The 15,800-nt window shown below is 39.7% G+C and overlaps 1 protein-coding gene across 2 annotated transcripts in view; it reads right to left on the bottom strand.

The window, feature by feature from the left end:
* The window catches only part of ift80 (intraflagellar transport 80 homolog (Chlamydomonas)), a 67,804-nt gene that overhangs the window by 44,058 nt on the left and 7,946 nt on the right, over positions 1 to 15,800 (bottom strand). For both annotated transcript variants that reach the window (XM_057838307.1, XM_057838308.1), the window contains exons 6-8: positions 15,157 to 15,266; positions 7,388 to 7,477; positions 7,171 to 7,308 (exon numbers count right to left, since the gene is read on the bottom strand). In XM_057838307.1, coding sequence (XP_057694290.1) covers positions 7,171 to 7,308; positions 7,388 to 7,477; positions 15,157 to 15,266 — 338 coding nt within the window. The remainder of the gene's footprint in view (positions 1 to 7,170; positions 7,309 to 7,387; positions 7,478 to 15,156; positions 15,267 to 15,800) is intronic.

The following is a 15,800-nucleotide window of genomic DNA, read 5'->3' as shown; positions in this document are numbered from 1 at the left end:
TTATTGAATGGAGGAGGAACGGTAAAACAAAGCAGAAGCTGCTGTCAACCAGTTTTCACCGAGGCCCTCCCATGCAAACTTGCCAACGTTACACTCCACCTCACGGCATCAGGCTCCACCTCTTAAAGGCACTTGCATGACACAGGAATTACAATGCACACAGCATATTCTGTACATTTTTATGCTGGCAATTTGTTTTTCATGTTGAAATAAATCTACAGTGTGTTAAAAAAAAAATAGGCTTAATAAGTTTATGTTTGTCTTAAAAAGCTTAAAGAGAATTATAATACTTAGGGGCTGTGAGATATCAATAGAACCGTTATGTGGCAAGATAACAAATATTAATAATGTTAACAAAAAAATAAATCACATTCATGACCAATTGTCGACGTCACAGCCAGGAAACAAAAGGTCGAGGCAGGTGCCATCGTTGTTTATCGACGAGAGAGTTGCGTTTGTGTTTTATCAAAAAAAACGCTCTAATGGTTCAAACCTGTCGTGCTATGTGGTGTACAAATAGCCATTTGTTGCAATGTAATACCCATGAGTTCCCGAACGCTAGAAAAAGAGCTGGACTGCGCAGACAATGAGTAAAGTTCGTCCGTGCAAAGAGGGCTAATTTTGCGGCCTCTGGCACGGTTTTGTGTGGTGCGCATTTTACACCTTAAAGCTATTCGAACTATGGACAAATGAAATCAGGTTTTGCTAAGAAATTGCTGCTGAAAGCAGATGCGGTGCCCACCATACACGTGCAGCCACCTAAATGTCCCGAGATATCAAGAAAGAGGATGATGACTGGTACTGATGAGACCACCCCACCACCCCAGGCAAAGCAAAGGAGGGGAGCAGCCAAGCTCGAAATGGCCAGAGTGAGTACTCTTTTATAATAAAAAACACCACGCATTGGATATAGGACTGGACACATGTATAAATTATCGCTCGTAAAATATACACAACAAATCCTTTAATCCCATTCCTATTTGTGTCTGTTGGCAGAGCGAAAACCTATGATAGCACAATAAATGATATTTATTCTATACATTATTTTGCGGTCACGGTGTATCAGCTTCACAAAAAGAAATGCAAAACAAACCATTCAGCGTTTCCCTCACGATCGGTGTTTCATCAGTGTGATTGCTCCCCTCAATGATCGTTTCATTAGGCTGCATTTGCTTTTGTTTGGGCTCAAATTGATAACCCAGAAAGGTTCATAACTCTCCTCGTCACCATTAGAAGAACGTTCGTTACGTCGGATTCGTCGCTGCAACTAGAAACAAAATTGTCCGCCATCATCGCCGCCATTCGGTACTTTGTCAGGACCCAAGCACTGAGCCGGGTTTTTCCTAGTTGTGACGTCACGCACATAATATGGTAGATTTCGGGGATCTCCGCGTCGGTCGTTTTAGCTTGACAATCGATGCAAATTTCTATCATTTTCTTGGTGTTGCGATGTGTGTAATTACACGAAGTGGCATGATATGAATCCAAAAGGCATGCGTTAATGGATAAATGATGGAATATTAGCATTTACCCAGGTGTTTTAATACTCTTTAAGAATCTGGAAGGGAGAAAGGGGTAAAACTATATATTAATACATTTTATGGTAGGAGTTATAAAAATGTCAATAACAGAGGGTTCACTATTCCATTTAGGCACACCACAAAATGAGGTACCGGACAGATTTGTTGCCAGATTCTGACATTGTCTGTCAGTAAAGTACACTTTTTTACTTGAATGAATCAAATTTCCCACGATGAAACTTCTTGAGGCCCAACCAACTTTGGGGTAAAAAAAAAAAAACCTCTGGAAAAAGAAATCACAAGTCATGATATCTGCGCTCCTACAAAACCTAAAGATTGCGCAGCATAAACGAATCATAAAACAGCTTAACTAAACAAAACTTACATTTATAGCCTGGTCCTGCAGTTGAGTGATGGGGAAAAGAAAAAAAAAAAACAAGTGCTGCGTAGGGAAAATGGGCGGGGAAAGTATCGGGAATAGGTTGGGGGTGGGGGTGCAAGTGGGAGATCGCCTGGCACAATGAGTCCTACTTGTTAGCCAGTGGCAGTGTCAGAGATCGTGACAGGGTCCAGACGCTAGACACCAGCTGCAGCGCCTCGTAAATAGACTGCTGTCTCGCAGCCACATTTGCACGGCAGCAGCGGCTGCGCACGCACGCAGCCAGGCATGCGGGCACATGCATATACTATGGGAGGCACACAGACACTGACTTATTGTTTCTCCCCCAATCTTGTAAAAAGGGACAGTGGAGCCCTTTGTATCGTGTCTTGTTAAAGCTCCCGTGAAGAGAAACAAACTCCACATGCACGAAACTTCAACCAAATCTCAAAGCCAATGAATATATGACAACAATCGTGCACTTAATGAAAACAATTTTTCTAGGAAAACAAATCTGCCAAGCGCCTGGTGTGCTCTTTTACTTCAATGTAAACTTGGTCCCTGGATGCATGTGCATCCCCGCCCCGCTACTCCGATGTGATAATATCAAGGGGGTAAGGAGAGTAGAGCTGAGCATTAGGGTAAGTGGAGAGTTGTGCTGGACAGGAGGTGAAGGGGTTAAATGTGCAGCGCCAATCGTGCTGAGCAAGCAGTCATAGTCAAAGTGCAAGGTTTCATTGTATCAGATACAGAATGAAACTCCTTCTCATTAGTCATGCTAGTAGTCACTCAAATAGTTTTACCACTTGCTGCACACAAGACAACATCGGCCCAGGTATGGGACTCCTTCTACCATGTCTGTCTCTGTGCGTGAACTCACATCCATAATTATTGTGGCTGAATTCACAATAACGTGCCAAAGCCCAACTACTTTTTTTCCATATTTCCTGCTCCTTCTTTTTCGGCAAACCTCCCACGCCATGCTACAGTACACACTGTCTCTTATGAATTTTAGGGAGGAGAAGGCAAGCGTGCCCTTCTTCCAGTTCAAGCAGAGCAGCGCCAAAATCTTCCTTTTCATCCACATCCTTGGATTGCCTGGAGCATGGCACACAAAAGTAAGGCAGTGGTACAGGCGTTTGAACACTGGAGCCGAATAACCACATAAACAAAGCTATAATAATGGGGTTAGGTGACTTGGATCATTGCAAAAAATAACGGCATAAATTGTACTCAGTGTTGCCCGTTTATAGTTTTAATGGTACACTTTATATCTTGGTCTAGACCAAGGAAAATTGATAAAAGCTGGTCTCATTTGAATGATTTCATCAGATCATTGCAATAATCTGGAATCTGGAAGTTTTTCCACAACCTACTGTACCCCCCTTTATTTTTAAAGTCCAAATGTAATAATAAAGTATCAAAGACTTACCCTTCAAATATTTATTTTCTATGTGTGATATTATCATAACCTCTCCAAAGGACCTTACACTTCTGAAGCACTTCTAAAGAAGATATATATGTTGGCTCAAATGTTCTCCAACCTATTTTGGCAGAGGAGGAGAGCTACCATTTGATCCTAATTAAATCAAAATGGAGCATGAAATGCCATGTGATCAGCACACCAGAACACAGGTCTTTCTGTTTGTTGTCATTACAGTACGTCCAACGAAACAAACTGTCTTGACAACTATATATGAACTCAAATAAGACTTACATGTCCCACGAGAGCAATTCACAAAATGCTGTTTCTGGCCAAATGTTCAACTAAGGTAAAACAATTACCATTTGTTAGGCTTTCCATTTGCTATCCCTTGCTGCTTCATTTCCAGTTACCATGAGCATCAGGTAATGAGCACATATGGCACACAGTCTGTTAGAGGAACAATGCACATGAGATCAGTGACCCTCAATACAACACAATGCAAACCACAGCACACAGTAAGAAATTAGAATGAGGTACACATCATGCACACTTTAGGGCAAATTATTTGCGCTGGTGATAGCCACGAATGCTATTTTGATCCATGAGAAGAAAACAGACGAGGAATATTCAAAGGAGAATTGTACTTCATTGTCAATATACATCGATAACCACAGTCTAAAGCAGGGGTGTCCAAACTTTTTGCAAAGGGGGCCAGATTTGGTGTGGTAAAAATGTGGGGGGCCGACTTTGGCTTACGTCCTTTACGTAGAACAATATATTTAAGCAAATTTTAGCAAGCCATTCTGTGTGTCACATTTGCTTTATTATTTTTTAAAATTAATAATTTCTACAATCTCGCAACTAGCCTTTGTGGCGTACTTTTTCGAATCTCAGGCTCTTGCAAAAAATACTGCTGCTGTGAAATTAAACTAGCTTCAAGTTGCTTCAATTTATCGCTTCGTAGTTACCCTGTTATCTTGTCGTACATGTCAGCATGTCTTGTTTGGTAATATCGCCTCACATTGAACTCTTTAAAAGCAGCGACTATCTCTTTGCAAATGAAGCAGACACAGTTGTTGCGTATTTTAGAGAAGAAATAGTCCAATTTCCACCTATCCTTGAAGCGTCGGCCATCACAGTCAACTTTTTTTTTTGTTAATTGTCGCCATTTTAAAAAATTGGGAGTAAAAGGTAACACGGGGTAATGTTGCTTAGAGTGCTGCTGCCTTTTAGTAGGTAAATGAGGAGCAGCATTTAGTGTGTAAGCTACTTCATAAGCTGGTAGCAGTACTGCTGACCAATTTATTAAGTCTGTGTGTGGGCCAGACGTTATTGATTTTATGACAGAGGCTGGGGCCGGATGAAATTTGTCCACGGGCTGCATTTGGCCCCCGGGCCGGACTTTTGGACATGTCTGGTCTAAAGCAATGACCCCTTTCTTTTGAGAATTTAGTATGACTGTACACACCCCTCGCTCATAGTCAACTGAGATGAAATCTGGATATCATGCGGCATGCATACACATAACATATACAACATATTAGAATCATCCAGATTTGAGTTCTTAAGTACTGCAAGTATAGAAAACTTGAAAATTACATAAAAATCTAAATAACGTAACATACACAAAAATGATTATTATTTGGTCCGGGTTGATTTACTTTAATTTTTTTATTCATGAATTTGATTTTTTTAAATTGTGAACAATTGAAAAAAAGAATTTGAGTTTTTGATGATGTTGTGGGGGTCTTTTTTCCAAATGGAAATCAAGCAACAAGTTATATAATAATTTATTTCATATAAAAGTTTGTTTCTGTAGTTATTATTTTGTATTTGGGGGTTGGCAGCACAGATAGGGGGAGAGAAAAAGACAAGAGTTTAAGACAGAGGTTTTTCACATTTTTTTCCCCATACATTTGTCCAACATTTAAGATTTTTTGAAATTGTTTTTAGCGTTGTCTGTCTTTTGTTTTTGTTTAAAGCAACCCTTAGTAACTTTCAGTTTTCAGTGATTTTGGCGATATCAGGGGACAAAAGCGGTACTGTTTTGTCTAACGGCAGACCACATTTCCCATGAGGACCTGCGTAACTTGTGTAGTGCAAGTGTTGTAAAGTCCTGATCTCCCGGTCGCCTGCAGTAAGACTGAACTACATTTGTGTTTCCAGTGGCTGTGCGAAGGATGAAGAGCAATGAGGTAATGAATCTAATTATGGGTAAACAATATCATATGACAATGTAACGAATGTGGAAAGGGGTATGTCGTAAAGCAGGGAGCATATTTCAAGTTTTTTGTGTGGTAGGGTTCCCATCATCAGCCTTGAAGTTTTTTGAAGTGCCAGTAAAAGTGATACAAACCCCCGGTGGCAGTGATTGAGGTGTCTACTACTTTTAAATTGATGTAAGTTGATGTTTAATCACGAATGCGTATGTTATGTGTTATGTTATGAACATCTTTAGGATATGAAAACTGAAGGTTGAAAATGTATTAAGTGTGGTTTTAAAAATGTAGATACGAGGGGGAAAAAATCAGAACAAAATCCTAAATCAAATTTTTGGTGAGAATAAAAAAAAGTTTGTGTTTTAGGCCATATAGCCCAGCCCCTTTTTATTATGAATCAATTCATAGCAAACAATGGCTCAATGCACAGCATGTTCGTCATACTATTTCTACAGTTAAACTTGCAAATTCTTATTTTGAATGATCATTAAGAAATAAAATAAAAAAACCTGCTTAAAGACTCCAACATGCTTGCAATGTATATATTCTACTGCAGGGGTTGGGAACATATGTCTCGCGAGCCACATCCGGCTCTTTTGATGTTTGCATCTGGCTCTCCGCTGATCGTAATCTCAAATGTGGAACCGGCCAGCTCGCTTGACATGAACAAGCTGTGATTAGTTGATGGTGGATTCGCACATTGATACCGGACACTTCAAATATACGTCGCAATAATATGCTTCAATTCAGTGCCCACTGGTGGTACTCCTGTTGCGGATTGCACGGCGATAGACTTGCCTCGCGCGTTAAGTCTCTGCTCAGCCAGCAGTGGGACTGGCCCCTCCCTACTCAATGCCGAGCCAACTGGAGTATATAAAAAATGTGTAGGAGAAAATTGAAACAATTAAACCGCGTGGTACCCCAAGTCACACTGGCGCGCAAACAGTTTCATTGAGAGGGAGACACAAAAACCGGCTGCCCTGAGAGGCTCCACCTGTCTCCACCACTGTTACGCACACGTACCCCTTGTTGTCCCTTGTAGTTGTTTCCACTTCCAGGAAATATACGCAAAGTCACACCATCTTTGTATTTGTTATTTTCCAAGTGGTGAGTACGCAACTGAGTAACGATTGTAACATCAAACGATGTTAGGGTTTCGTTGTTGTTGTCTCAAGATTTATTTCAATCACAACTCAGCAACTGCTCATAAAAGCCAAGCATGACCTCACTCTCGCTCCCTTGTGATGTGTTCACGAAAAAAAAAAACAGTGCTCACAAAACTGACTTGGATAAGCTGTCAAGTGAACATAAAATATATTGTATACAGTATACACACACACAAATATATAACACATAACACAACACATTGGGTGGTTTGGCTCTCCGGTCAAAAAGGTACTGGGTTGTTGCAGGGTGTTATCACTGCACAACAACGACGCACTCTACGCCAGGTAGGCCTGCATACTATCTGAAGGAAAGTAGCAGATGGCATAGCCGGCTAGCTAACGCAAAGTTACAATTGCGTGGGTCTGTGAATGTATGACTGCACCATAGTAAGGTTAACAGTCACTAAGGGACGCTTTAAAAGTATTTTCTCAATGGTCGACTATAAAAAAGTGCTCTTACCCCAGTTTTGTCACAGAGTCGCAGGGTGTTGAAGGAGCCAACAGCAAACACTTCTCCATCTGGAGCCCAGGACAAGGAGGTGACAGGGTAATCGTGCGACAACGAGAAGTAAAGCAGGCGACCAAAACTGTCCCACACCTGTCCAAGAGACGAGAAGGATTTTTAAGGGACAACAACAATAAAAGAAAAACTCTAGTGAGCCTCAAACACAGATCACCTTATATTTACAGTCTTCTCCTCCGGACAGTATGAGGTCATTGACTGAGTTCCAGTCCACCTTCAGAATGACCCCATCGTGTGCCTTCCACTAGAGAGACATAAATTATAACTCAGTAATACTGTCATCACATAGCTTGTTAAAGACCAAACAAGGCATGTTTTATATCCTGCATCCAATAGGGTGTTATTGCTTTATGATCTGTAACAGTGAACAGGTATTTACATTATCTTGGATTTTGGATGTTATGTATCTTCTCTCATTACAGACTAGGGATGGGAATTGATAGGATTTTTCCGATTCCAATTCCATTATCGATATTGCTTAACGATTCGATTCTTTATCGATTCTCTTATCAATTCTAATTTGGAGAAAAAGAAGAAATAACGTTTTGACTGGCATCGAGTTTGTTTAATCAGAAGTCACAACCTTACAAACTCACAACGAGAACAAAAGAGGCCCAAAGCCTCAATGTTAACTGTGGCAATAAGTGGCAAATACACAAGAACGTGTAACATTTTACTGAAACATTTATCTAATAGAAATAAAAAATATTGGTATATATTGGCAGATAGGTTTTTGTTCTGCCTTTGGCAATATGTGTTAAAGCAGGGGTCCCCAAACTTTTTCCTGTGAGGGCCACATAACTTTTCCCTTCTCTGATGAGGGGCCGGGGTCAGTTTGTAACAGAAAAAGTGTGACGATTGCAGAAGTGCATAAATGTAAAAAATTATTGTTTTTCAGAAAGCCACAATCAAATAACCCTTTCTGGATTCTTTATAATAATAATAATTAATAATAAAAACACTATTAATTAAATAGATAATAACCAAATAACCCTCTCTGAAATCTTCAAGGAAAAGGCCAGAAAATAAATAACACGATTGAGAAAAAAAAAAAAAAAATCAAAATGGCCGGACCAAATGTGGAGGCGGGCCGTATTTGGGCCGCGGGCCGCAGTTTGGGGACTGCTGGGTTAACGTGTATTATTTTACCATTACATTGAATTGCATGCCTTTTAGTTTTTGTGGCGCTTACACGCTCAAGTGGGGGCGCCCTTGCGCTTCGTCACGCGAAGAAGAACGCGCTCACGTGAAGAAGAGCGCGCTTACACCCAAAGAAGAAATGCCGCATCCAAGTGAGTGAGAGAGTTAGTGAGAGAGGGAAACACTTCTACGATCCTACGTTCTTTGTTAATGTTAATATCTACAGAGGCAACGCCTGTATGCATCATCTTTTGTGTTGTTGTTGTTGTGTTTCCACTCGCGATCGGACACTTAAATCCAGTTGTGTAGTGGTTTGAACGATATGCTAATGCTAGCGAGCGAATGCTAACCATACTGTTATTAGCATCGCTGATTTACGTTGATGCAAACCTGTTTGTTATTGGGGCCGAAATTGATTTGTTTCATTTCTATTCTTAGTTTCACTCTTCAAGTGATGATTGAATAAAGTCAGCAAATTATACCAACGCCTTCTGCATCGTCATTTGGGAGTAGGGCTGTCCCAAACGACTAATTTTCTCCCGATTTAGTCAGCCGACTATTTTTACGATTTACGATCTAATAATTTAAAAAAAAAATTTTTTTTTTTTTTTTTTTTTTTTTTTTTACTGATTAGCAATGAAATTTTTGTTGACGCTTATCAATTCACAAAAACATATTGGAACACTTAAATTATTTATTAAAGTACAAATAAACACGTAAATCACAATAATAAATCACGAATAAACAATGAGTTCAAATGCTGATAGAATTAACTAGTGCAAAAGAATGGAATGTAAACAGATTCAGAACACTGACTTCGCCTTTCCAACATGATTTAAAACAATTCTTAAAAAAAGACCTAGCATTAATAGTATAGCATAGTATTATATATAATAACAATAATTATAATAATTATTCATTGCCAATCAGATTTTTCATAAAGGGTGTCATTTTAAAGGCTTAGTGTAGAATCTGAATTCTGAAGTATGTGGGATTAACTTCAGAAATCGCTATTTATATGATGAACATGACATGCTTTCATTTTGAAATGTTCACCGGAAGTACATTCGCTAAACCGCTAACTTCAGCTTTACATTCCTCAAAAAAAGCACTTTTTGTCATTGCATTTAGTGTCAATAATAGATTTTTTTGGTCATTTTTTTTCGTTTGCAAATGCTGTTAACCAGCGATTTTTCATGTCTGAAGTGTCACCTTTTAACCGCAAGTTTGCTTTCACGAGACTGCCAAAGTTTTATAGCAGGCTAAAGTAAGTTGCCTTTTTCCCCCATTCACCTCAGTGTAGCAGTGCTAACGTTACAGTGTTTAATATAGATGTGTTTTCTTATTTTGTATGTCTGAACTTTAATTCTACAGCATGTTGATAAGAGAAAGGAACTCGAGACTCATATGCCATCAGCACGCACGCACCAATGTATGCACGCACGCACGTGCGCAGCTATAAAAGGCAGCCGTGAAAATTACCGCCCTCATTTTTATTTGCCGTGCGATAAATTGACTCATTGCATATCGTGACAGGCTTAGCAACTTCAATAAAACATGTCGTTAGTTAGATTGACTTACAAACTGGGTGACGGCGCTTTGGGTGTTTATTCACGGCCGACGTGCAGCCAAGCTTGGCATTGAAGAGACAGGACACAAGAGTGTTCCCTCCTTTGTTTCTTTTAAATAAGTCAATGTTTTGGACACTCTGGTGCGCTTTTTTGGCTTTGTGCAGCTTTCCCCGCTTGCATACAGAGCGTCAAACATTCTGAACTTTCCACGCATATATTTTTTAACCCTTCATTAACTAAATTAAATTAAATTAATTAATTAAATCCGTCGACGAGCACAACATCCCGTCGACGGATTTACGTCATCGATGACGTCGACGATGTCGACTAGTCGGGACAGCTCTGTTTGGGAGTTTAGCTAGCTGTATAGACCCTACCCACGTGACGTCACAACTCCTTCCTCCTGACTGGTGCCGCCCAATTGTCCGTCAACACATCATGTTTACCTGTTACGGCTACGTACATTCCTCCTATTTACGACGTGTTTTTCTGCTCGTTAACATTAATAATCGAAATGGTGAAGGCGTGTGTGGCGGTCGGTTGCAATAACAGAGAAGATAGACGGAGGGACTTGAAGTTCTACCGGATTCCGAGAGACCCCGAGAGAAGAGAGCGAGATGGGCTGCTGCAATTCGACGAGAAAACTGGGCTCCAAACGATTACCACAGATTATGTAGTAGTCATTTTATATCTGGTAAGATGCATTTAATATATATTTAGAGGGTTTTGGGCTGACAACCACAATTAAGATCATTGCTAGGCTAATCGCCGACAACATACACGTATGTATGTAGTGAGAGTGCTATCGCTAAACCATATAAACATTAAAGCCCTAACTCCATTGACAAACGACATGAAATACATTAGACTTGACAGTGGATGTTAGCAATAACAAAAGATTTTGAATTGAAAATTTCGTAACTCACCTTTCCAAGCACAAGATCGATTCCTGCCGAATTTTCGTGGACGAGGACCTGTTTCACCCAACCAGCAACGAAGTATTTATAAGCCTCCAAGCTCTTAAAGTTTTTCAAACTTTCGTGAGAATAGGCTGATTTTGTGTGGACAAGATAGTTGTACATATCAGGCTAGCTAGCAGATGTCAGGCAAATACGGCGGAGACAGCAGGTCGAAAAACATCGATTTAGGCATCAAATATGGATCTGGCGAATGGATAAACTGAAGCTTTTCCACATAACGCCTTTTATGCAACGCATCAAGTGAGTTTACGGCATCTGAAAGCACCGGGTCTTCCATGAAATGCATTATAAATTGCTCGATCAATTGAGACCATTGATAATACAGACACAAAATGACGGACAAGGGGGCGGAACCATACAGCGAGCACGTGATTTTGTGACGTCGGTGGGTAGGGTCTATAGCCAGGACTGAGCCTTAGCCTCTCTGTGAGGACAGCACAGTCGTATTCCCTCCCGATGCAGTTATCTCCACCTTGCAATGACTGCAAGTCGCTTTGTTGTAATTTTTCCTCGTGAAGTGAAGACTTTCGAGCGTTTGAACCTACGTGCTGTCATTGTTATGTTTATGGCTGCAATGCTCGTGCTTACCCGTCGTAACCTTTCATTTTCACACTCTTTCCTGGTGAAGTGTAGTCAAACTTTGGAGCGAGTGGTTCTTGGCGCCATGCTATTTTGATGCGTCTGGACAACAACACACGTCACGACGCAATACGCGTCTTTAGGACTCGTTAAAGGGATTGTTAAGGCTTTTTCATTGTGATGTCGAGGCCTCGAAACACTCGGAACCGGTTCCGAATTGGAATCGGATTTCGATTCCCATCCCTATTACAGACCCTATATACTCCATACTAGACTAAATGGCCCAGAGAGGAAAGCAACGTAAATATTAATGGAAGTCCATTTTTTGTGATGATGTGAGGTGGTGGAAATCATGCTGAATGTGATGGTGGTCTTTACTTCTGAACTACGGGCTACTCCCTTTCATTAGGTGGCTCGTATATGAAACGTTTTACTGATTCAAAAGTCTAAATCGACCCCATTTAACATGTTTCTGCTACTACCACCTTAGTTTTCTAACTTTATTTCGTACTTTTTTTAATAGTTGGTTTCGTCCTGTAATTTATACTCTGATGTTACATTTATATAACTAAATATTAGGGGTGTAACGGTACACAAAACTCTCGGTTTGGTACGTACCTCGGTTTTGAGGTCAGGGTTCGGTTCATTTTCGGTACAGTAAGAAAACAAAATGCAAAATATAAATGTGCTAGTTGTTTATTACACATCTTTGTGCTTTCAACAATAGGAACATTAGCCTATACAAAGCCATTCTTCTCAAAAAGTAGCGGGTATTTAAAGATAATCCAACAACAATTTGCCTTTCAGACCCCCCGTATTGGTCAGCTTTCTTTCTGAAAGAAAGAAAAAAGAAGTCCTGTGCTAAAGAGAAAAGCAATCCCAATGACAAAGATTTTAACATGTATTTTACAAATGAAATGCCTCAATGAATCATTTTTTTTTCTTATGAATGGTTTTCAAAAGCTTTATTGGTGGTTTTTCTCAAGGTAAAGCGTCACACAGAAATTAATAAATTTAATTGTGTAAGCTGTATCTGTATTATTGTAATTATTTAATTACAGGTGTTTTAGGTCATTTCAATTTATTTCATTTAAATGGCCTATTACTTATTTTATTATGTGTTCTTATTTTACAAATGTTATGTAGTATTCATTTATATTGTATATTTTATGTTGTGTAACTTTAGTTCCTATGTGAACATTAGTTCCTACTTGTTTTGTTGTGGTAGGAGGGTTTTGTATTGAACACGGGGCCATGTTGGTTATTATTATAGCAGAGAAGACAGCAGTAAATCAACAAAGACAAGTCAACTGTGCCGCGATCTACCACTCAAGAGATCTGATGGACTCAAAAAGTGGGTTACGATTGCATATTAGTTTGAAAATCAACCGGATCCACCGTATTTTTACACGAGTGACTTCCGGTCTGCCCGATCCTAGCTACCGGTAGTAGTATTGACGCAGGAGGGTTGCGTCTCGCGTCAAATAATAAACTCTGCCGTTCTTTTCGCGTGCGTCGTGTTGAGCCGCTTCTGGGACGCGTGTAACACGCGGCCGCACTGCGACTGGTGTGCATTGGCTGATTGACTTTAACACCCGCGTTTCACTGCATTCTCGCGGCGGCCACATTGTTGAGCCGTTGACGTTTCTGGGTTATATACTGTCCTACTGTGTTGGTCCTCATTATAGCAGAGAAGACGGAGAAAATATAATCTACACAAAGAAACTAACCTGATCAACTCACAGCTTCGAAAAGTAAGGGTTACATTAAGTCAGAAACTCGTTCGGTACGCCTCCGTTCCGAACCGAGCACCACGTACCAAAACGGTTCAATACAAATACATGTACCGTTACACCCTTACTAAATATATATCTAAATACGTAGTCCCTGGGTTACCATATACCCGACTTATGTGATTTCGACTTCACGACACCGGAGTCTCGTCCGCTATTTTGTCTCCAGTCTTTTTTTTTAAGTCGCGTAAAAAGTACCTTATTGTACCTCACAGTATCTAATTTTTTAACTTTATTTTATTAATATCACTGTTCTGCCCTTTGGCGAAATGTGCATTTGATTATAATGTTGACTTTTGTTGTATGATGCATGCTTTTATTTTGGTGCAGTAAGCGTAGAGCGGGTAGTTTTTCTGCACGAGAGTAAGAGCGCATGTACACACAAAGAACATATTTGCGCACACGAAGAATAGCGCATGCGGAAGAGCACATTTGCTCCCACAAAGAAGTCACGCAGCCAAGTGAGAAGGGAAAGATTAGTGCTTAGCTCGCTGTCTAGCTACGACTTAGCTCCAACGTTTTGGCGAGGACAGTACAATGACATATATTACATGTTTTTGGATAGTTATTTTGAGATTTAGGGGGTGTTAGGTGTAGTGAAAGGGTTAATTCCGACTTACATGAAAATTCAGGTTACGTCGCAAGCATGGTTTGTTATCCGGGGACTACCTGTATATAATTTGACATCGTCATACATGCCATTTTACGTAAAATAAGTAAACCTTATCGACAATAATGTGTTTATGATTAATGTAGCTGTTTAACAATTAATCCATTATAGGCAGAGGTGGGTTGTGACGCGTTACATGTACTCCGCTACATTTACTTATAGTAACTTTTTGAGAAAAATGTACTTCCAAGAGTAGTTTTACTAAGCCATACTTTTTACTTGTACTTGAGTAGATTTGTGAAGAAATAATGCTATTATTACTCCGCTACTTGGGTTGCACAAGAGTCGTTACATTTTTCCTTTTTTCTACATATTTGATTTATCTTTATTTTCCAGTGATGCCAAGATTAGCTCTACCAATTTCACCAATGAGACGTCGCAACAATAATCACATTACTCCATTATACCAATCAGACGTAAGCTTGCCTTTCTATGATCACACCAGCCTTTTCATTCATGTGGCGTATTTAAAGCACCGTAAAAAATAAAAATTGAACATGACTCGCCGGAATTCAATGATTTATTTTTTTGTTTGTATTTCTTTGGCTTAATGTGGTTATGTAAAGGGTTATTGTAGAGTATCATTATAACAGCTGAGAAGAAAAATACCATTGTTAAAAAAAAAAAATCAAATCAAACAAAAATGTAAGCAGTAACACACAATGTTACTCTTACTTGAGTATTCTTTTCACCAAGTACTTTTTTACTTTTACTTGAGTACATTTTCTGGATGACTACTTATACTTTTACTTGAGTAATATTATTTTGTAATTAACGCTACTCTTACTCAAGTTAGACTTTGGGCTACTCTACCCACCTCTGGTTATTGTGCAATCATTTACCTCAATGGATGCAATCAACGTAGCGAGAGGTCAATTCCATTTTGACTGGGAGGGTTGGCAGCGAAAATTGAAAGAAACATTTAAAGACAATCCTCCCAGTTTAAATTAATTGGAGGTCTGACGTTGGACCGAAATAATAACATTGCTTTAACATGTCATGGGTTTGCACAGAACAGTTCTACCTCCATTGTGTAAAAACATGGTTGAATTTTAGGATAAACCATGGTCAAAATTGTGAAAAGAGCACTGAATTGAAAATGCTCCAACATTCCTCTCAATTTTAATCAAACTAAACGTTTTATTTCTTTCTTTCTTTATTTTTCTTAAACATACATTAAATTGGTATACCTGAATTACTTTAGCGCTCGGTTGCAGAGGTTTGATGACAAGGTGTCGGCCTGATGTATAAAGGATCCTCTCGGAGTCTGGGCCCCAAGCCACAGAATACACAGGAGAGCCTGGAAGACAGACAGAAAATGGCCTTACACATCTTCAACCCAAGACAAACACACAGATGGATTAGTGAGTGAATGTACTTGGATTTACAATGTGTATGCATTAGAGTTGTCCGAAAATTACTTTTTAACCGATAACAGATATCCTGATATTGTCGAACTCCAAAAATCTGTTACCGAAATTCAGTGTATCACAAAAGCCGGTACACAAGAAAGCCCGCTCGTCTCATCAAACCATAGGACATGGTTCCAGTAATCCATGTGCTTTGTTGACATGTCTTCAGCAAACTGTTTGCAGGCTTTCTTGTGTACCGTCTTTAGAAGAGGCTTCCTCCTGGGGTGACAGCCATGCACACCAATTTGAAGTAGAGTGCGGCGTATGATCTGAGCACTAACAGGCTGACCTCCTACCTCTTCAATCTCTGCAGCAATGCTGACAGCACTCCTGTAACGAGTCACATGACATTTTGGAGGGAAAATGACAAGCAGTACTCAATTTGGACATTTAGGGATGTACGTGGTTGATAAGTGGTTCAC

The sequence above is a fragment of the Corythoichthys intestinalis genome, chromosome 6 (assembly GCF_030265065.1).
Source record: "Corythoichthys intestinalis isolate RoL2023-P3 chromosome 6, ASM3026506v1, whole genome shotgun sequence".
In the NCBI taxonomy this organism is placed as follows: Eukaryota; Metazoa; Chordata; class Actinopteri; order Syngnathiformes; family Syngnathidae; genus Corythoichthys; species Corythoichthys intestinalis.
This window is presented reverse-complemented; position numbering and strand designations above follow the sequence as displayed.